The sequence below is a fragment of the Castor canadensis genome, chromosome 7 (genome assembly GCF_047511655.1).
Source record: "Castor canadensis chromosome 7, mCasCan1.hap1v2, whole genome shotgun sequence".
In the NCBI taxonomy this organism is placed as follows: domain Eukaryota; kingdom Metazoa; phylum Chordata; class Mammalia; order Rodentia; family Castoridae; genus Castor; species Castor canadensis.
In genome coordinates this window covers 62,343,204-62,366,019 of record NC_133392.1, presented here as the reverse complement: position 1 = coordinate 62,366,019, position 22,816 = coordinate 62,343,204, and the positions used below count along the sequence as shown (strand labels likewise).

General features: G+C 38.8%; 1 protein-coding gene across 7 annotated transcripts in view; it reads left to right on the top strand.

Annotated features, from left to right (window-relative positions):
• Positions 1-22,816, top strand: part of Ascc1 (activating signal cointegrator 1 complex subunit 1) — a 142,331-nt gene that overhangs the window by 50,872 nt on the left and 68,643 nt on the right. For all 7 annotated transcript variants that reach the window (XM_020161910.2, XM_074079088.1, XM_074079090.1 and 4 more), the window contains exon 6: positions 9,567-9,703. In XM_020161910.2, coding sequence (XP_020017499.2) covers positions 9,567-9,703 — 137 coding nt within the window. The remainder of the gene's footprint in view (positions 1-9,566; positions 9,704-22,816) is intronic.

Here is a 22,816-nt window from a genome sequence, read left to right as displayed (position 1 = left end):
TTTATAGGTGACCAATGTCCAATTTTTAATTAAATGGCATGGTTTTTACTTAGCAAATTTAAGTACATTTACAGCAACAAACAGCTGTATGGTCTGAGATGCCAGGTGGTGGCAGGCTGCATAGGCTGGCTAGGCGGGCTTTTTAGGCCCACGCCGAGAGGTAGGGCTGGAGTGTCGGCCAGCTGAGAAGGTAGGATTTCTGGGCCCCCTCAGCGGGGCGGGGCAGGGCCCCAGCCTCTGCACTGAAGCTCACAGGCTGGCGCTGATACATGGTGCCAGATACTTGGTATATAGGGACGTCCCTCGTTCCTCTGCTAGGCAGCAGGTAAATGGCGGCCGTAGGTATATGTTTCCAACTCCGCTAATCTCTATTGAAGATTAGGTAGCCAGCCAGAGCCCAGAGGTCATCACAGGAAGTTCTGAAGTTAGCCTAAATTCACTCTAAAGCCTAATTCACTTTTTTACCTTATCTCAAACAACTATGTTTGGAGCAGGGAGGTTTTTACAAGTGAATTAAAACAAAACTGAAATCCAAACCGAAGGACTAGGCAGAGTAAAGGCTAGGAATTTCAAACAAATTCTACATCCATTAGAGGAGGAACCAGTAGATCACTCAGTGTCTCTCTTTATAAGATAATGACCCAAACTCAGAAAACCACTCCTGGGCCAAAAGAATCCCAAACCAAGAGTGTCTTAGTAAATATTTTAACCTTAAAATCTGACCCTGTTGTTCTCACTGTAAGAGACAAGACCTGAGGCTGGTTGGGTGGGGTGTGCCCTCTCACTCCAGGCTTGGCCACCATGGCTGAGGCCTGCTATTGCTAGCTTGGTTCCTGCGCCACATGGCTGCCTGGGCCTGGAATTAGAAAGGGAGAAAGGAGAGGGAAAGGGAAAGTACAGAAACATGGCAGCCATAGGAAAGAGGCTGTGGCTACCAAGGACAATAACTTAAGGCCTCATGGGCAGCCCTGATGGCCCTCTCCACCTGGGCCAGATGGCAAAATTGTGCCCTGTGGCACTGGCCACCTCTGTAATTCTACTCTTCCCTGCTGCGTGTCTATCAGGACGTGACCACAGCAGTTTATGGGTGCACGTAGGCCCCACATGTCTCTTGCCACATGGGGCTGGGCTAATAAAGTGCATCAGCATCTCCCAGAAGCATGCTCAGGGCAAGATGCTGATGTGTAAGGAGCAGGGGAGGAACAGCTAGAAGAGAAAAGAAACTTGGCTGGCTTCACCAAATGTTAACGGCGCTGCAGCCTGTGATCAGAAGACTTCCAAATTCTTCGTATCTCACCAGAAAGAATTCATGGCAGGACACATGGGTGTAAAAGAAGTTAATTTAAGATGTAGTATTTTTTTTTCCTGTGAGTCCCAAACTTTCCCTGCTTTAGCCTGCCTCACTGCCACAGTAAGAACCCTGCTTCCAACATCATCACCATCTTTACTTAATTGCACAGTCCCATGACATATATGAAATAATTTTGATATGCTTTGCCTATACCTCTACAAGAAATAAACCTTCTAAAAAGAATTCAGGAAAAAAGGACTGCAGGTGTGGCTCAAGCGGCAGAGCACCTGCTTTGCAGGTGTGAAGCCCTGAGTTCAAAACCCAGTCCCACCAAAAACAAACAAAAAACAAAAAAAGAATTCAGGATTTGTTAGTAGTTGTCCCCAGCAACCCCTACCCCAAACTGAGATATGAAGTAATATTATATATTTATCAGTTCTTCCTTTTTAAACCCCCTTTAGTATGGATTTGATATTCATGTGAAATACAGCTGGCTCTTGTGTGTGTGTGTGTGTGTGTGTCTGTGTCTGCTTGTATCTGTGCGTGTCTGTGTGTCTGGTGCTGGGGATTGAAATGAGGGCTTTGTGAATGCTGAGGACATGCTTTACCACTGAGCTAAACCCAGCTGCTCCATGGTTCATTTTTAGGTCACTTTCGAATTTAGGGTTTTTTTCTTCCCTTTACATTTTTATTAATTTAATTTCATTTTTCAATATATTGACCATCCACATACTTCCACAATTCAAAATTTTATAGAAAGGCATGGTGCCAGTGGGTCTGTAATCCTAGCTACTTGGGAGGCTGAGATTGGGAGGATCATAGTTTGAGGCCAGCCCAAGCAAATAGTTCACAAGACCCCCATCTCCAAAATAACTAGAGCAAAGTGGACTGGAGGTGTCACTCAAGCAGTAGAGCACTTGCTTTACAAGTGTGAAGCCCCAAGTTCAAACCCTAGTCCCACAAAAAACAAAACAAAAACAAAACTTTCTAAAAAAGGCATACTTAGTAATGTCACATGCCTTTATATCTCTTCTGTTCCCCTTCCCCTCATCCCTTGTGGAAAACCAATTTTATTTTTTCTGTGGTTTATTTGTCCTGTTTTCTTTTCTTTTCTTTCTTTCTTTTTTTTTTTTTTTTTTTGGTGACTGGGCTTTGATGTCCGCTTTGTGCTTGCAAAGAAGGCACTCTGCTGCTTGAGCTGCACCTCCAGTCCATTTGCTCTGGTATCTTGGAGATGGGGGGTCTCTGGAACTATTTGCCTAGGCTGACCCAGTGCTTTTTGTTGTGTCTTGTTCCTACACAGATGTGATGTATTTCAATATTACTCACTCTCTCTCATTCTCTTCTTTTTTCCCTCCTTTCCTGGTCTCCTCTAATAGCCCCACTATTGGAAACCTGTTCTGCACATGTATACATATATATATGTATATATATATATATATGTATGTATGTATGTATGTATGATAATGCTTGTATCTGTATATGTGACCTTTGTCTTTCTGAACCTGACTTAATTTACTTAACATGATGTTCTCCAGTTTGGGCTGGTATCTTTGCAGAAATAAGAAGAAACGCCAGGAGTTTCTGTGCTCTGTGAGGACAGAGAGAAGGCTGGTGAATACAGTTGATGTATTTTCTATATATGTATGAATATGGAACATTGAAACCTGCCGAAGTCATTTTAAGAAGGGGGCGGGGGATGAGGGGGAAGGGATGAACCAAACTGAGGTACATTATATACACGTGGAAATGCCCCCCTGTACAACTATTATAAACTATTAAAAATATTTTTAAAAAGATACCAGTCCAGCTGGGTGTGGCAGTTTACTTCTGCAGTCCTAGCTATTCAGAAGGTAGAGATCTGGAGGATCAAGGTTCCAGGCCAGTCCAGGCACTTGAGCTATTCAGTAAGGAGAGCTGTTAGTAGGTTGAGTTATAGGTAAAAATTTGCTCCAGGGTTGCTAAGATGCTCTTAAAAAGAGATGGCATAGGGGCTGTGGGTGTGGCTCAAGTGGTAGCGTGCCTGCCTAGTAAGCATGGGGACCCTGAATTCAACGTCAGGTAACACCAAAAAAACAAAAAAGAGAGAGAGAGAGACGCATAGACACACATATTTGTGCATTGTAGCTTTAGTGATGTATATTTTGTATACCATAAAATTCACACAATTTAAGTATAAAATTTAGTGATTTTAGTAAATTTAGAGTTGTGCAGCTATCACCACATTCCAATTTTAGAATCTGTCCACCACCTCAGAAAGATCCCTTGTATCTTTTTGTAGTTCTACCCTAAAAGGCACCTACTAATCTGCTTTCGATCTATATATGCCTTTTCTGTACATTTCAAATAAATGGAATATATAAAGACATAGTCTTTTGCATCTAGCTTCTTTTACTTAGCATAATAATATTTTGAGGTTTATCCATGTTGTTGCCTCTATGAGTAGTTCATTACTTTCTGTTGCTGAATGGTATTCCATTGTATGCTTTTGCTACAGTTTACTTATCTGCTCACCAATTGGACATTTGGGTGTTTCCACTTTTGGGTGGGCTGTTAGAAATAATACCGCTATGAAATTCCTTGCAGGACTTCATGTGTAGCTTTATTTTCACTTCATTGGGGGATGGGTTGCAGTGTAAATTTATGTTCAATGTTTGGAGTAACTTCCAAACAGTTTCCCAAAGTGGCTGTCCCATTTTACGTTTGCATTTTACGTGTTTGAGAAAAAATGCTCAGCTTATCTATATCCTCATCACCATTTGTTACTGTTTATCTTTTTGATTATAGTCATTCTAGTGGATGTGAAGTGATACCTCATTTTGGTTTTGATTTGCATTTCTTGAAAGACTATTTCAAGCTGCTTTTCATGTCTGTTAGTGTTCATATCTATCATTCTTCTTTGGTGAACTCTCAGTTCATATCTTTTGCTCATTTTAAAATTGAGTTATTTTTTATTATTGAATTTTAAGACTTTACTTTTATCAGACATACGATTTGCAAATATTTCCTCCCAAATATTATTCTCCATGACTTGTTCTTTCACTTTCTTAATGGTGTCTCTTGGAACATAGGTTTTAATTTTGATCAAGTTCAATTTATCCATTTTTCATTTATGAATTTTATTTTTGGTGTCCTCTTAGAAAAAGAAGATATTAAACCACTCTTCACAGAACTATGAGATTTGCTTTATTCCTCTTAGGACTGACTTCGTGATTTGACCCATTCATTGTGTGAGCTTTGTTGAAATGCATGAGAACTTGCCTCTGGTAGTCTTACTGTTCCATACTCTTTGGGGCAACTGTTAAAATATAATAGTGATCAAAAGTGAGGCTTTGGAGCCAGGCTTCCTGGGTTTAAATTTTGTCTTGATTGCTTCCTAGCGTTGTTACCTTGGGAAGATGGCTTAATTTGTCTGTGCCTCAGTTTCCTTACCTGTGAAATGTGGATGATAATAGTATTTCCTTCAGAGGGCATCTATAAAGTGCATAGAAAATGCATGAAGCAGAGTAAGGGCTCAACAAATATTAGCTATTAATAGGGGGCCGAGTCCCAGCTAGTTTGGAATGGGGTTGTGTGTATTGGAATCACTTGGGGGCTTCGCATGCCTTTTGTAATGTGCCAGGTTGTGCCATGGGTTAGAGCAGCTGAGGTGAGAAGCCTTGCACCTAGCCTTCCTTCACACTCTGAAAGCTCATTGTTCCTTAAAATTACTTTCATTAAATGAGGCAATTTGGGTTGATGTGTAGACTCTTTAAAATTCTCCATCAGATGTAAAAATAGCTCAAGGTCCATTAACACCTAGAAAATTAACTACTCTTGCCAAGGCAAAAATTAGGCAGTAAGCCTTAGGCAAACCAAGAAGAGGATACAAGCTATCTGTGTTTGATAAATACATTCTCTGCCTTTGGAGTAGTTTATTAGACCAGGGATCTGATTATGGAACTTGAAATTCAAAGACAAAATTCCTGCTTTGCTCCTATTGGAGAGTCTCTCGATTTTGTTTTCATTTACAGAATAAGATTAATGAAACTTGAGACTTTTTCCACCTTTAAAAGAATGTAAAATATCTTTATATGAACTTAAAACTTTTATCAACCTGAAGACATTATGGTAAGTGAAAAAAGCAAGTCACAAAGATGATATATCTCATGATTTCTTTTATGTGCTATATTCAAAATAGGCAAATCCAGTGAGATAGAAAGCAAATTAGAGATTTTCATGCGATGAGGAATGGAAGTGATTATTTATTTAATGGGTATGGGGAGTTTTTATGGGATGATGAAAAAATTTTGAAAATAAGAACTGGTGGTTGCACAGCATTATGCTAAATACCATTGAATTGTATACTTTAAAGTGCTTAATTGTATGTTTAGTGTACTTCATCTTAATTAAAAATAAAAGATTCGTGCTGGGTGTCATGAAGTACACCTGAAATCCCAGCACTTGGGAGGCAGAGGCAGGAGGATTGGGAATTGAGGCCAATCTTGAAAGAAAGCAAGGGTTCCAAAAATCATGGGCTGGGATGTGGCTCAGTGTCACAGTGCTTACCTAGCATGGCAAGGCCCTGAATTTGATCTTCAGCACTGCCCCACCCCCCCAAAATTATGAGGTACATTTACCTTTGTGTTTCCCAGAAGCAAAGGTATCGAAGCACAAAGAATGATGCTTCCAGAAAAGGACAATTGTATTTGAGGTGGTGACTCCATTGTTTATCTCTCCACATTCATTTTTCATTCATCTTTTTGCTGGGCAGAATTTATTTTATTTTAATTCAATTTTCTCTTTTGCAGTGCTGGGGATTGATCCTAGGGCCTTACACATGCTAGGCAAGCACTATATACTGAGGTACAGCTCCAGCCTTCAGTTAAAACAAAACGCAGTGACCCCATCTTATTTGTCGATTTATTACACACAATTTTGACCAAGCATGGTCAAAAAGTAGTAATAAGTTTAAAAAATCAAAAGAAATTTCAAAATCAAAATTGTAAATCCCTTCACACATTATGCAGCTCAGTTTATGTGAAGAAGCTCTGTCATCTGCATCAATATCAGTTGTGTTTAAATCTTTGTGTAATATGCTAAGTGTTTCCCTGCCCTTAATTTTGTGAAAATCTTCCTCCCCAAAGCAAATGGTGTTCAAAAAGCAAGGTTAAAGTTATGGTAATCTTCAAGCCAAAAAAGCGCAAAATGTGCTTAATTTAAGTGATAAAGTGAAAATTTGAGATCTATTGAAAGGCATCATGTCTTTAGTGGAAGTTGGGTGGTTATGTGGGAAAAATGAGTCAGACATCCGTCTCAGTACAGCACTGAACTCTATGCATGCTGAGCTTGCCTGGTTTTTCCTCAAAGGTGGTCTCCTTGGAACCGCATGCCTGCAATGTATTATACTTGAGCATGCCTATGTTCAGAGTTGAGCAGGATTCAGAGTTTTAAGGTAGCAAAGGAGACATCACAGAACAAAGGCAAAGATACGAAGCTTTTATCCTGATCTTAGCCACCCCTTGGGCATCTGCAGGCCCAAGTGAAGAGTAAATGCTTTGTAGTAAAAGCATTTCTAAGTTCCTTTTGTAATAACATCAAATAAGCCATTTTAAAGTGGCACTTAATATGTTTACATTGTACAACTACCAGCTTTGTGTTGTTCCATGACGTTTTATCACCCCCGAAGCAAATCCCATACCCACTAAAATTGTTCCCTAATCACTCCTACCCATAGCAACTCTTGTGAGCTTTCTCGAGCTCCTGGTTCTCTCCACCTAACTGGAGGCGACGAGATGCAGAAAGGATAAAAGATAGACAAACATGCAGAAAGCTGGGGCCAGATGTGCTTGGCGCTCGCACATAGCAGCCCAGTTGCTTTTTTTCTCTAATAACTCTTCTTTACTCTGCTTCTTTTCTTCTCTATTCTTTAAGGCTTTACTTCTTTACTATTCTTTAAAACCTCTCTTCTTTTCTATTCTTTAAAGTCTCTTTCCTTAGACTCACACTGTCCCATGTTCCTTTTAATCTCACTTACAGTCTTGGCCCTCAGACTTGCATTGTCCGATGTTCTCTCTTAAAGTCTAGGTCCTCAGACTCTCAGACACAACAGCCAGCAGCAGCAGTAGCAGCAGCAGTGTCATTTTTGCAAGCAGCCCACCAATCCATCAATCAGTCCTTCCAAAAACCCCCAATCCTCAACCCATCAATCAAACCCCATCATTCCTTAGTCAAGTCTTTTATATCCAGCGGCAAACAAGGAGGTGGAGCAACAGTTCTCAGGGAGGGGCCTGACATTGTAACAAGAGAAACCTGCTCTCTACTTCTCTGAATGTGAACAACTTAGGTAAAGCAGCTGTGCTGCATTTTTCATTTTTGCTCTCTTTTGCTGCTGGGGCCTTACCAAACTCAGCCTGTAGATCATTGAGCACAACTGTGTTTATGTCAAATTCTCATAGGCTTCTCATAATCCGCTCCCCACAAGCAACCACCAATTTTTGTTTTCTGTATGTACCTAGTCTAGATATTTCATATAAATGGAGTAATACAATATGTGGCCATTTTTGCCTGGCTTCTTTCACTTCGCATGTTTTCAAGGTTCATCTATATTGTAGCAGGTACTTCACTCCTATTTATGGCTGAGTAAATAGTCTATCATTTGCATATACCACAATTTGTCCATTTGTTTGTTAATACATATTTGGGTTATTTGGGTTATTTCCATCTTTTGAATATGTGAATACTGTTTCTGGAAACATACATATACATATATTTGTTTGAGTCTTATTCTGGCAGGCATATACTGAGGAGTAGAACTGCTGAGTCATGTTATTCTGTGCCAGTGTGGTTTTCACAGTGACTAAATCATTTTACCTTCTCAGCATTGTATGATATTCTAATTTCTGACATCTTTTCCAGCACTTTTTTCCTATTATTTTGAGTATTAGCCTACTGGCTGTGAAATGGTACCTCATTCTGGTTTTGATTTGCATTTCCCTTAATGACTAGTGTTGAGCATCTTCATGTGTTTGTCAGCCATTTATACTTCTTCTTTGTGGAAATGTCCATCCAATTCCTTTTCCTTTTTTAAAAAATTGTGTTGTTTATATTTTTGTTGTTGAGTTGTAAGAGTTATTTATATATTCTGGATACTAGACCTTTATCAGATAAATTATATGCAGATATTTCTCCCATTTTTCGGCCATCTTTTCACTTTCTCTCTTTTTTTTTTATTTTATTATTCATATGTGCATACAAGGCTTGGGTCATTTCTCCCCCCTGCCCCCACCCCCTCCCTTACCACCCACTCCACCCCCTCCCTCTCCCCCCCACCCCCTCAATACCCAGCAGAAACTATTTTGCCCTTATTTCTAATTTTGTTGTAGAGAGAGTATAAGCCATAATAGGAAGGAACAAGGGTTTTTGCTGGTTGAGATAAGGATAGCTATACAGGGAGTTGACTCACATTAATTTCCTGCATCTTTTCACTTTCTTAATAGCATCTGTTGATGCACTAAATTTTAAAATTTTGATAAAGTCCATTTTATCTTTCTTTGGTTGTCCATGGTTGTGATATTCTAGGTAAGACTCCATTGCCAAATCCAAGATCATGAAGATTTATATCTATTTTTCCTCTAAGAGTTTTGTGGCTTAGCTTTTATGTTAGGTCATTGATACACTTTATTTTTGTGAGTCAAGGTCTTACTATGTTGGCCTCAAACTCTTCTCTGTTGGCCTCAAACTCTTTTTTTTTTTTTTTGAGGTACTGGGCCTTGAACTCAGGGCCTATACCTTGAGTCATTCTACCAACCCTTTTTTTTTTGTGTTAGGGGTTTTTCGAGATAGGGTCTTGCGAACTATTTGCCTGGGCTGGCTTCAAACCGTGGTGCTCCTGATCTCTGCCTCCAAAGTAGCTAGGATTATAGGATTGAGCCACCACCATCACCCTGCAGCCCTTAAACTCTCAATCCTTCTGTCTCAGCCTCTCCAGTGCTGGGATTATAGTCATGAGCTACTATATCCAGCTTGAATTATTTATTTATTTGCAATACTGGAACTTGAACTCAGAGCCTCACACCTGCTAGGCAGGCATTCTACCACTTGTGCACTTGTGCTGCTCCACCAGCCTTGAGTTAATTTTTATATATAGTAGGAGTCTACCTTTATTCTTTTGATTACAGGTATTCACTTATCAAAATCATTGGCCATGTATGTATGGTTTTATTTCTGGTGTCGCTGTTCTTTCCGTTTATTCATGTATGGGCTGAGTTTCTTGTTTCTCTCTCTTTGATAACAGGATCGTGGGGTTGACAGCTCCATTTTCCAGAACCCCAGGAAGCTTCACCTAACTATTGGGATGTTGGTGCTTTTGAGTGAACAAGAGGTCCAGCAGACCTGTGAGATGCTGCAACGTTGTAAAGAGGAATTCATTAAGTGAGTTATCTGCAGGAATGGGGAGAGGTGGTCAACCCAAGCTGGCTTCCTTTTGGTAATACAGATTTGTTTTTTGGACTAGGGATATGGGTGACCTGGGAACAGATTTTGTTGACTCATTCATTTGCAGCACTTAACATTGGACCATTGTATGAAAGGTGCAAAATGGATTTAAAACTTTTGTTTATAAGTTTTTATGAACTCTACTTTAAATTGTACTAGTTCTATAGGCAAATTTTGTTCATAAACAGGACATCCCAGTTCTGCTTATCCCAAAGTAACATGTTACTACAAGCTTAGAGACTTAAAATAACACATCTTTGATCTCTGTGGGTCAGAGACTTTTGTGGGTCTCATTGGGCTGAAATCAAGATGTTGGCAGGGTTGTGATCCTTTTCGGACGCTCTGGGGAAATTTCTTGTCCTTATCTTGAAAGTCCAGCTTCTAGAGGTTGTCCACATTATTTGGCTAACAGTCCTTTTCTTCCATCTTCAACTCCAACAACATTGCATTTCTCTGTCCCTTCTGTTGTAACCTCTCTGTTGCTAAGGCAGAAAGAAGTAATTCGTGCTTTGAAGCACTCTGTAATTTGATTGAGCCTACCCACATAATCAGGCTAATCTCCTCATATCAAGCTGCTTTACCTTAACTACACCTGCAAATATGTACAAGATAGCATATTCAGAAATTCAAGAGAGTAGCACATGAGTGTCTTTGGAGGACCATTGTTCCGCCTACCACAGTGACACAAACAGCATCTTTCCCTAGGAAAGTCTTCACTGTGTTTCAGAAACACTAACTTTCTTTTTCTTTTCTGTCTCTCTCTCTTTTTTTTTTTTGAGACAAGTCTCACTGTGCAGCTCAGGCTGGACTTGAACTTGAGATTCTCTTGCCTTCATCTCCTTAGTGCTGGGATTATAGGAATGTACCTTGACACTTGGCTCTTTTTTTTTTTTTTTTTTATAAACAGGATCTTGCTCTCTTGCTTTGACCTCAAAACAATCTTCCTGCCTTACCTTCCTGAGAAATTGGGGTTACAGGCATTTGCCTGGCTTTCCTTTATTTTCTTTCTTTATTTTTTTGAGATGGGATCTCACTGTGTTGTCCAGGTTGACCTCCAGTTCTTAGGCTCAAGCAGTCCTCTTGTCTTATCCTCTTGTGTTGCTGGGACTAAGGTGTGTACCATTGCACACAGTCTTTTTCTTTTTTTTTAAAGATAATTTTAGCTGGGTATGGTGGGGCATGCCTGTAATTTCAATGCTCTAGAAACTGAGGCAGGAGGATTGAAAGTTTGAGGCCAGCCTGGACTACATACTGAGACCCTGTCTCAAACAAAACAAAAACAAACAGGGCTGGCAGAAGGAGTGGCTCAAGCAGTAAGAGCACCTGCCTAGCAAGTGTGAGGCCCTGAGTTCAAACACCAGTACCACCAAAACAACAACAAACAAACCCCACAAACAAATAAGCAAATAAATAAATAAAATACAGGTAACTTTATTTGAGTCTGAAAGATATCAAACTGTCCAAGCAGTTTGCTTTGACTCAGGGAAGCTCTGGGAACAAGTTTTCTTCTAAAATTTTAATTTACACCTGTATCTGACATCACAGCTTTATTTTGGCTTTTTTTTTTTTTTATCCTTTCATATTTTTCTTTTTTTTTCATTTTTCTTTTATTATTCATATGTGCATACAAGGCTTGGTTCATTTCTCCCCCCTGCCCCCACCCCCTCCCTTACCACCCACTCCTCCCCCTCCCTCTCCCCCCCCTCAATATCCAGCAGAAACTATTTTGCCCTTATCTCTAATTTTGTTGTAGAGAGAGTATAAGCAATAATAGGAAGGAACAAGGGTTTTTGCTGGTTGAGATAAGGATAGCTATACAGGGCATTGACTCACATTGATTTCCTGTGCGTGGGTGTTACCTTCTAGGTTAATTCTTTTTGATCTAACCTTTTCTCTAGTACCTGTTCCCCTTTTCCTATTGGCCTCAGTTGCTTTAAGGTATCTGCTTTAGTTTCTCTGCGTTAAGGGCAACAAATGCTAGCTAGTTTTTTAGGTGTCTTACCTATCCTCACCCCTTCCTTGTGTGCTCTCGCTTTTATCATGTGCTCATAGTCCAATCCCCTTGTTGTGTTTGCCCTTGATCTAATGTCCACATATGAGGGAGAACATACGATTTTTGGTCTTTTGGGCCAGGCTAACCTCACTCAGAATGATGTTCTCCAATTCCATCCATTTACCAGCGAATGATAACATTTCGTTCTTCTTCATGGCTGCATAAAATTCCATTGTGTATAGATACCACACTTTCTTAATCCATTCGTCAGTGGTGGGGCATCTTGGCTGTTTCCATAACTTGGCTATTGTGAATAGTGCCGCAATAAACATGGATGTGCAGGTGCCTCTGGAGTAACAGTCTTTTGGGTATATCCCCAAGAGTGGTATTGCTGGATCAAATGGTAGGCTTTTTAAGTAGCCTCCAAATTTTTTTCCAGAGTGGTTGTACTAGTCTACATTCCCACCAACAGTGTATGAGGGTTCCTTTTTCCCCGCATCCTCGCCAACACCTGTTGTTGGTGGTGTTGCTGATGATGGCTATTCTAACAGGGGTGAGGTGGAATCTTAGCGTGGTTTTAATTTGCATTTCCTTTATTGCTAGAGATGGTGAGCATTTTTTCATGTGTTTTCTGGCCATTTGAATTTCTTCTTTTGAGAAAGTTCTGTTTAGTTCACATGCCCATTTCTTTATTGGTTCATTAGTTTTGGGAGAATTTAGTTTTTTAAGTTCCCTGTATATTCTGGTTATCAGTCCTTTGTCTGATGTATAGTTGGCAAATATTTTCTCCCACTCTGTGGGTGTTCTCTTCAGTTTAGAGACCATTTCTCTTGATGAACAGAAGCGTTTTAGTTTTATGAGGTCCCATTTATCTATGCTATCTCTCAGTTGCTGTGCTGCTGGGGTTTCATTGAGAAAGTTCTTACCTATACCTACTAACTCCAGAGTATTTCCTACTCTTTCTTGTATCAACTTAAGAGTTTGGGGTCTGATATTAAGATTTTTGATCCATTTTGAGTTAATCTTGGTATAGGGTGATATACATGGATCTAGTTTCAGTTTTTTGCAGACTGCTAACCAGTTTTCCCAGCAGTTTTTGTTGAAGAGGCTGCTATTTCTCCATCGTATATTTTTAGCTCCTTTGTCAAAGACAAGTTGGTTATAGTTGTGTGGCTTCATATCCGGGGCCTCTATTCTGTTCCACTGGTCTTCATGTCTGTTTTTGTGCCAGTACCATGCTGTTTTTATTGTTATTGCTTTGTAATATAGTTTGAAGTCAGGTATTGTGCTACCTCCTGCATTGTTCTTTTGACTGAGTATTGCCTTGGCTATTCGTGGCCTCTTGTGTTTCCATATAAATTTAACAGTAGATTTTTCAATCTCTTTGATGAATGTCATTGGAATTTTGATGGGAATTGCATTAAACATGTAGATTACTTTGGGGAGTATCGACATTTTTACTATGTTGATTCTACCAATCCATGAGCATGGGAGATCTCTCCACTTTCTATAGTCTTCCTCAATCTCTTTCTTCAGAAGTGTATAGTTTTCCTTGTAGAGGTCTTTCACATCTTTTGTTAGGTTTACACCTAGGTATTTGATTTTGTTTGAGGCTATTGTAAATGGAATTGTTTTCTTACATTCTTTTTCCGTTTGCTCATTGTTAGTGTATAGAAATGCTAATGATTTTTCTGTTGATTTTATATCCTGCTACCTTGCTATAGCTATTGATGATGTCTAGAAGCTTCTGAGTAGAGTTTTTTGGGTCTTTCAGGTATAGGATCATGTCATCTGCAAACAGGGATATTTTGACAGTTTCTTTACCTATTTGTATTCCTTTTATTCCTTCTTCTTGCCTAATTGCTCTGGCTAGGAATTCCAGTACTATGTTGAATAGGAGTGGAGATAGTGGGCATCCTTGTCTGGTTCCTGATTTTAGAGGGAATGGTTTTAATTTTTCTCCATTAAGTATAATGCTGGCTGTAGGTTTGTCATATATAGCTTTTATAATGTTGAGGAACTTTCCTTCTATTCCTAGTTTTCTTAGAGCTTTTATCATGAAATGATGTTGGATCTTATCAAAGGCTTTTTCTGCATCTATTGAGATGATCAAGTGGTTTTTGTCTTTGCTTCTGTTAATGTGGTTTATTACATTTATTGATTTTCGTATGTTGAACCACCCCTGCATCCCTGGGATGAAGCCTACTTGGTCGTGGTGAATAATCTTTTTGATGTGTTGCTGAATTCGGTTTGCCATTATTTTGTTGAGGATTTTTGCATCAATGTTCATTAAGGAGATTGGCCTATAGTTCTCCTTTTTGGAGGTGTCTTTGCCTGGTTTTGGGATAAGTGTAATAGTGGCTTCATAAAATGTGTTTGGCAGTTTTCCTTCCCTTTCTATTTCATGGAACAGTTTAAGGAGGGTTGGTATCAGTTCTTCTTTAAAGGTCTGATAGAATTCAGCAGAGAATCCATCAGGTCCTGGACTTTTCTTTTTCAGGAGACTCTTGATTGCTGCTTCAATTTCATTTTGTGTTATAGGTCTATTCAGGTGATTAATTTCCTCTTGGTTCAGTTTTGGATGATCATATGTATCTAGAAATCTCCATTTCTTTTAGATTTTCAAATTTATTTGAATATAGGTTCTCAAAGTAGTCTCTGATGATTTCCTGTACTTCCATGGTGTTTGTTGTTATCTCCCCTTTTGCATTCCTAATTCTACTAATTTGGGTTTTTTCTCTCCTCATTTTAGTCAGGTTTGCCAGGGGTCTATCGATCTTGTTTATTTTTTCAAAGAACCAACTTTTTGTTTCATTAATTCTTTGTATGGTTTTTTTGGTTTCTATTTCGTTGATTTCAGCTCTTATTTTTATTATTTCTCTCCTTCTATTTGTTTTGGGATTTGCTTGTTCTTGTTTTTCTAGGAGTTTGAGATGTATCATTAGGTCATTGATTTGGGATCTTTCAATCTTTTTAATATATGCACTCATGGCTATAAACTTTCCTCTCAGGACTGCCTTAGCTGTGTCCCATAGGTTCCGGTAGGTTGTGTTTTCATTTTCATTAACTTCCAGGAACTTTTTAATTTCCTCTTTTATTTCATCGATGATTCATTCTTCATTAAGTAATGAGTTATTTAGTTTCCAGCTGTTTGCATGTTTTTTGTCTTTACTTTTGTTGTTGAGTTCTACTTTTACTGCATTGTGGTCAGATAGTATGCACGGTATTATTTCTATTTTCTTATATTTGCTGAGGCTTGCTTTGTGCCGTAGGATGTGATCTATTTTGGAGAAGGTTTCATGGGCTGCTGGGAAGAATGTATATTGTGTAGAGGTTGGATGAAATGTTCTGTAGACATCTACTAGGTCCATTTGATCTATTGCATATTTTAGATCTTGGATTTTTTTATTGATTTTTTATTTGGATGACCTGTCTATTGATGATAATGGAGTGTTAAAGTCTCCCACAACCACTGTGTTAGCATTTATATATGCTTTTAGGTCTTTCAGGATATGTTTGATGAAATTGGGTGTGTTGACATTGGGTGCGTACAGATTGATGATTATTTCCTTTTGGTCTATTTCCCCTTTTATTAGTATGGAATGTCCTTCTTTATCTCATTTGATCAGTGTAGGTTTGAAGTCTACTTTGTCAGAGATAAGTATTGCTACTCCTGCCTGTTTTTGGGGGCCATTGGCTTGGTAAATCTTCTTCCAGCCTTTCATCCTAAGCATATTTTTATTTCTGTCGGTGAGATGAGTCTCCTGTAAGCAACAAATTGTTGGATCTTCTTTTTTAATCCATTTTGTCAAATGGTGTCTTTTGATGGGTGAATTAAGTCCATTAACATTAAGCGTTAGTACTGATAGGTATGTGGTGATTCCTGCCATTTAGTTGTCTTAGTTGTTTGAAGGTTTGATTGTGTGTACCTAACTTGATGTTACTCTCTATTGTCTTGCTTTTTCTTATCCTGTGGTTTGGTGCTGCCTGCCTTTTCATGGTTAAGTTGGGTGTCACTTTCTGTGTGCAGGATCCCTTGCAGAATCTTTTGTAATGGTGGCTTTGTGGTCACATATTGTTTTAGTTTCTGCTTATCATGGAAGACTTTTATTGCTCCATCTATTTTGAATGATAGCTTTGCTGGGTAGAGTATCCTGGGGTTGAAGTTATTTTCATTCAGCGCCCGGAAGATCTCACCCCACGCTCTTCTTGCTTTTAATGTTTCTGTTGAGAAGTCTGCTGTGATTTTGATGGGTTTACCTTTGTATGTTACTTGTTTTTTCTCTCTTACAGTCTTCAATGTTCTTTCCTTAGTTTCTCAACTTGTTGTTTTAATGATGATATGTCATGGAGTAGTTCTGTTTTGATCTGGTCTGTTTGGTGTCCTGGAGTCCTCTTGCATCTGTATGGGAATATCTTTCTCTAGATTTGGGAAATTTTCCGTTATTATTTTGTTGAATATATTACGCATTCCCTTCGCTTGCATCTCTTCTCCTTCTTCGATGCCCATGATTCTCAAGTTTGGTCTTTTGATGGAGTCGGTGAGTTCTTGCATTTTCTTTTCACAGGTCTTGAGTTGTTTAATTAATAGTTCTTCGGTTTTTCCTTTAATTACCATTTCATCTTCAAGTTCTGAGATTCTGTCTTCTGTTTGTTCTGTTCTGCTGGATTGGCCTTCCGTTTTCTTTTGCAGTTCTGTTTCGTTCTTTTTTCTGAGGTTTTCCATATCCTGGCAGTTTTCTTCTTTATTGTTGTCTATTTTTCTCCTGAGTTCATTTATCCATTTATTCATTGTGTTCTCTCTTTCACTTTGGTGTTTATACAGTGCTTCTATGGTTTCCTTTATTTCTTCTTTTGCCTTTTCAAATTCTCTATTTTTATTGTCTTGGAATTTCTTTTTTTTTTTTTTTCCATTTTTCTTTTATTATTCATATGTGCATACAAGGCTTGGTTTATTTCTCCCCCATGCCCCCACCCCCTCCCTTACCACCCACTCCACCCCCTCCCGCTCCCCCCCTCAATACCCAGCAGAAACTATTTTGCCCTTATCTCTAATTTTGTTGTAGAGAGAGTATAAGCAATAATAGGAAGGAACAAGGGGTTTTGCTGGTTGAGATAAGGATAGCTATACAGGGCATTGACTCACATTGATTTCCTGTGCGTGGGTGTTACCTTCTAGGTTAGTTCTTTTTAATCTAACCTTTTCTCTAGTTCCTGGTCCCCTTTTCCTATTGGCCTCAGTTGCTTTAAGGTATCTGCTTTAGTTTCTCTGCATTAAGGGCAACAAATGCTAGCTAGTTTTTTAGGTGTCTTACCTATCCTCACCCCTCCCTTGTGTGCTAAAGCTTTTATCATGTGCTCATAGTCCAATCCCCTTGTTGTGTTTGCCCTTGATCTAATGTCCACATATGAGGGAGAACATACGATTTTTGGTCTTTTGAGCCAGGCTAACCTCACTCAGAATGATGTTCTCCAATTCCATCCATTTACCAGCGAATGATAACATTTCGTTCTTCTTCATGGCTGCATAAAATTCCATTGTGTATAGATACCACATTTTCTTAATCCATTCGTCAGTGATGGGGCATCTTGGCTGTTTCCATAACTTGGCTATTGTGAATAGTGCCGCAATAAACATGGATGTGCAGGTGCCTCTGGAGTAACAGTCTTTTGGGTATATCCCCAAGAGTGGTATTGCTGGATCAAATGGTAGATCGATGTCCAGCTTTTTAAGTAGCCTCCAAATTTTTTTCCAGAGTGGTTGTACTAGTCTACATTCCCACCAACAGTGTAAGAGGGTTCCTTTTTCCCCGCATCCTCGCCAACACCTGTTGTTGGTGGTGTTGCTGATGATGGCTATTCTAACAGGGGTGAGGTGGAATCTTAGTGTGGTTTTAATTTGCATTTCCTTTTTTTTTTTTTTTTTTTTTTTTTTTTTTTTTTTCATTTTTCTTTTATTATTCATATGTGCATACAAGGCTTGGTTCATTTCTCCCCCCTGCCCCCACCCCCTCCCTTACCACCCACTCCACCCCCTCCCGCTCCCCCCCTCAATACCCAGCAGAAACTATTTTGCCCTTATCTCTAATTTTGTTGTAGAGAGAGTATAAGCAATAATAGGAAGGAACAAGGGGTTTTGCTGGTTGAGATAAGGATAGCTATACAGGGCATTGACTCACATTGATTTCCTGTGCGTGGGTGTTACCTTCTAGGTTAGTTCTTTTTAATCTAACCTTTTCTCTAGTTCCTGGTCCCCTTTTCCTATTGGCCTCAGTTGCTTTAAGGTATCTGCTTTAGTTTCTCTGCATTAAGGGCAACAAATGCTAGCTAGTTTTTTAGGTGTCTTACCTATCCTCACCCCTCCCTTGTGTGCTAAAGCTTTTATCATGTGCTCATAGTCCAATCCCCTTGTTGTGTTTGCCCTTGATCTAATGTCCACATATGAGGGAGAACATACGATTTTTGGTCTTTTGAGCCAGGCTAACCTCACTCAGAATGATGTTCTCCAATTCCATCCATTTACCAGCGAATGATAACATTTCGTTCTTCTTCATGGCTGCATAAAATTCCATTGTGTATAGATACCACATTTTCTTAATCCATTCGTCAGTGATGGGGCATCTTGGCTGTTTCCATAACTTGGCTATTGTGAATAGTGCCGCAATAAACATGGATGTGCAGGTGCCTCTGGAGTAACAGTCTTTTGGGTATATCCCCAAGAGTGGTATTGCTGGATCAAATGGTAGATCGATGTCCAGCTTTTTAAGTAGCCTCCAAATTTTTTTCCAGAGTGGTTGTACTAGTCTACATTCCCACCAACAGTGTAAGAGGGTTCCTTTTTCCCCGCATCCTCGCCAACACCTGTTGTTGGTGGTGTTGCTGATGATGGCTATTCTAACAGGGGTGAGGTGGAATCTTAGTGTGGTTTTAATTTGCATTTCCTTTATTGCTAGAGATGGTGAGCATTTTTTCATGTGTTTTCTGGCCATTTGAATTTCTTCTTTTGAGAAAGTTCTGTTTAGTTCACATGCCCATTTCTTTATTGGTTCATTAGTTTTGGGAGAATTTAGTTTTTTAAGTTCCCTGTATATTCTGGTTATCAGTCCTTTGTCTGATGTATAATTGGCAAATATTTTCTCCCACTCTGTGGGTGTTCTCTTCAGTTTAGAGACCATTTCTTTTGATGAACAGAAGCTTTTTAGTTTTATGAGGTCCCATTTATCTATGCTATCTCTTAGTTGCTGTGCTGCTGGGGTTTCATTGAGAAAGTTCTTACCTATACCTACTATCTCCAGAGTATTTCCTACTCTTTCTTGTATCAACTTAAGAGTTTGGGGTCTGATATTAAGATTTTTGATCCATTTTGAGTTAATCTTGGTATAGGGTGATATACATGGATCTAGTTTCAGTTTTTTGCAGACTGCTAACCAGTTTTCCCAGCAGTTTTTGTTGAAGAGGCTGCTATTTCTCCATCGTATATTTTTAGCTCCTTTGTCAAAGACAAGTTGGTTATAGTTGTGTGGCTTCATATCCGGGGCCTCTATTCTGTTCCACTGGTCTTCATGTCTGTTTTTGTGCCAGTACCATGCTGTTTTTATTGTTATTGCTTTGTAATATAGTTTGAAGTCAGGTATTGTGCTACCTCCTGCATTGTTCTTTTGACTGAGTATTGCCTTGGCTATTCGTGGCCTCTTGTGTTTCCATATAAATTTAACAGTAGATTTTTCAATCTCTTTGATGAATGTCATTGGAATTTTGATGGGAATTGCATTAAACATGTAGATTACTTTTGGGAGTATAGACATTTTTACTATGTTGATTCTACCAATCCATGAGCATGGGAGATCTCTCCACTTTCTATAGTCTTCCTCAATCTCTTTCTTCAGAAGTGTATAGTTTTCCTTGTAGAGGTCTTTCACATCTTTTGTTAGGTTTACACCTAGGTATTTGATTTTTTTTGAGGCTATTGTAAATGGAATTGTTTTCATACATTCTTTTTCCGTTTGCTCATTGTTAGTGTATAGAAATGCTAATGATTTTTCTATGTTGATTTTATATCCTGCTACCTTGCTATAGCTATTGATGATGTCTAGAAGCTTCTGAGTAGAGTTTTTTGGGTCTTTCAGGTATAGGATCATGTTGTCTGCAAATAGGGATATTTTGACAGTTTCTTTACCTATTTGTATTCCTTTTATTCCTTCTTCTTGCCTAATTGCTCTGGCTAGGAATTCCAGTACTATGTTGAATAGGAGTGGAGATAGTGGGCATCCTTGTCTGGTTCCTGATTTTAGAGGGAATGGTTTTAATTTTTCTCCGTTAAGTATAATGCTGGCTGTAGGTTTGTCATATATAGCTTTTATAATGTTGAGGAACTTTCCTTCTATTCCTAGTTTTCTTAGAGCTTTTATCATGAAATGATGTTGGATCTTATCAAAGGCTTTTTCTGCATCTATTGAGATGATCAAGTGGTTTTTGTCTTTGCTTCTGTTAATGTGGTTTATTACATTTATTGATTTTCGTATGTTGAACCACCCCTGCATCCCTGGGATGAAGCCTACCTGGTCGTGGTGAATAATCTTTTTGATGTGTTGCTGAATTCGATTTGCCATTATTTTGTGAGGATTTTTGCATCAATGTTCATTAAGGAGATTGGCCTATAGTTCTCCTTTTTGGAGGTGTCTTTGCCTGGTTTTGGGATAAGTGTAATAGTGGCTTCATAAAATGTGTTTGGCAGTTTTCCTTCCCTTTCTATTTCATGGAACAGTTTAAGGAGGGTTGGTATCAGTTCTTCTTTAAAGGTCTGATAGAATTCAGCAGAGAATCCATCAGGTCCTGGACTTTTCTTTTTGGGGAGACTCTTGATTGCTGCTTCAATTTCATTTTGTGTTATAGGTCTATTCAGGTGATTAATTTCCTCATGGTTCAGTTTTGGATGATCATATGTATCTAGAAATCTGTCCATTTCTTTTAGATTTTCAAATTTATTTGAATATAGGTTCTCAAAGTAGTCTCTGATGATTTCCTGGACTTCCATGGTGTTTGTTGTTATCTCCCCTTTTGCATTCCTGATTCTACTAATTTGGGTTTTTTCTCTCCTCATTTTAGTCAGGTTTGCCAGGGGTCTATCGATCTTGTTTATTTTTTCAAAGAACCAACTTTTTGTTTCATTAATTCTTTGTATGGTTTTTTTGGTTTCTATTTCGTTGATTTCAGCTCTTATTTTTATTATTTCTCTCCTTCTATTTGTTTTGGGATTTGCTTGTTCTTGTTTTTCTAGGAGTTTGAGATGTATCATTAGGTCATTGATTTGGGATCTTTCAATCTTTTTAATATATGCACTCATGGCTATAAACTTTCCTCTCAAGACTGCCTTAGCTGTGTCCCATAGGTTCTGGTAGGTTGTGTTTTCATTTTCATTGACTTCTAGGAACTTTTTAATTTCCTCTTTTATTGCATCGATGATCCATTCTTCATTAAGTAATGAGTTATTTAGTTTCCAGCTGTTTGCATGTTTTTTGTCTTTACTTTTGTTGTTGAGTTCTACTTTTACTGCATTGTGGTCAGATAGTATGCATGGTATTATTTCTATTTTCTTATATTTGCTGAGGCTTGCTTTGTGCCCTAGGATATGATCTATTTTGGAGAAGGTTCCATGGGCTGCTGAGAAGAATGTATATTGTGTAGAGGTTGGATGAAATGTTCTGTAGACATCTACTAGGTCCACTTGATCTATTGCATATTTTAGATCTTGGATTTCTTTATTGAGTTTTTGTTTGGACGACCTATCTACTGATGCTAATGGAGTGTTAAAGTCTCCCACAACCACTGTGTTGGCGTTTATATATGCTTTTAGGTCTTTCAGGGTATGTTTGATGAAATTGGGTGCGTTGACATTGGGTGCGTACAGATTGATGATTATTATTTCCTTTTGGTCTATTTCCCCTTTTATTAGTATGGAATGTCCTTCTTTATCTCGTTTGATCAATGTAGGTTTGAAGTCTACTTTGTCAGAGATAAGTTTTGCTACTCCTGCTTGTTTTCGGGGGCCATTGGCTTGGTAAATCTTCTTCCAGCCTTTCATCCTAAGCATATTTTTATTTCTGTCAGTGAGATGAGTCTCCTGTAAGCAACAAATTGTTGGATCTTCTTTTTTAATCCATTTTGTCAAACGGTGTCTTTTGATGGGTGAATTAAGTCCATTAACATTAAGTGTTAGTACTGATAGGTATGTGGTGATTCCTGCCATTTAGTTGTCTTAGTTGTTTGAAGGTTTGATTGTGTGTACCTAACTTGATGTTACTCTCTACTGTCTTGCTTTTTCTTATCCTGTGGTTTGGTGCTGCCTGCCTTTTCATGGTTAAGTTGGGTGTCACTTTCTGTGTGCAGGATCCCTTGCAGAATCTTTTGTAATGGTGGCTTTGTGGTCACATATTGTTTTAGTTTCTGCTTATCATGGAAGACTTTTATTGCTCCATCTATTTTGAATGATAGCTTTGCTGGGTAGAGTATCCTGGGGTTGAAGTTATTTTCATTCAGCGCCCGGAAGATCTCACCCCACGCTCTTCTTGCTTTTAATGTTTCTGTTGAGAAGTCTGCTGTGATTTTGATGGGTTTACCTTTGTATGTTACTTGTTTTTTCTCTCTTGCAGCCTTCAATATTCTTTCCTTAGTTTCTGAACTTGTTGTTTTAATGATGATATGTCGTGGAGTAGTTCTATTTTGATCTGGTCTGTTTGGTGTCCTGGAGGCCTCTTGCATTTGTATGGGAATATCTTTCTCTAGATTTGGGAAATTTTCCGTTATTATTTTGTTGAATATATTACGCATTCCCTTCGCTTGCACCTCTTCTCCTTCTTCGATGCCCATGATTCTCAAGTTTGGTCTTTTGATGGAGTCGGTGAGTTCTTGCATTTTCTTTTCACAGGTCTTGAGTTGTTTAATTAGTAGTTCTTCAGTTTTTCCTTTAATTACCATTTCATCTTCAAGTTCTGAGATTCTGTCTTCTGTTTGTTCTGTTCTGCTGGATTGGCCTTCCGTTTTCTTTTGCAGTTCTGTTC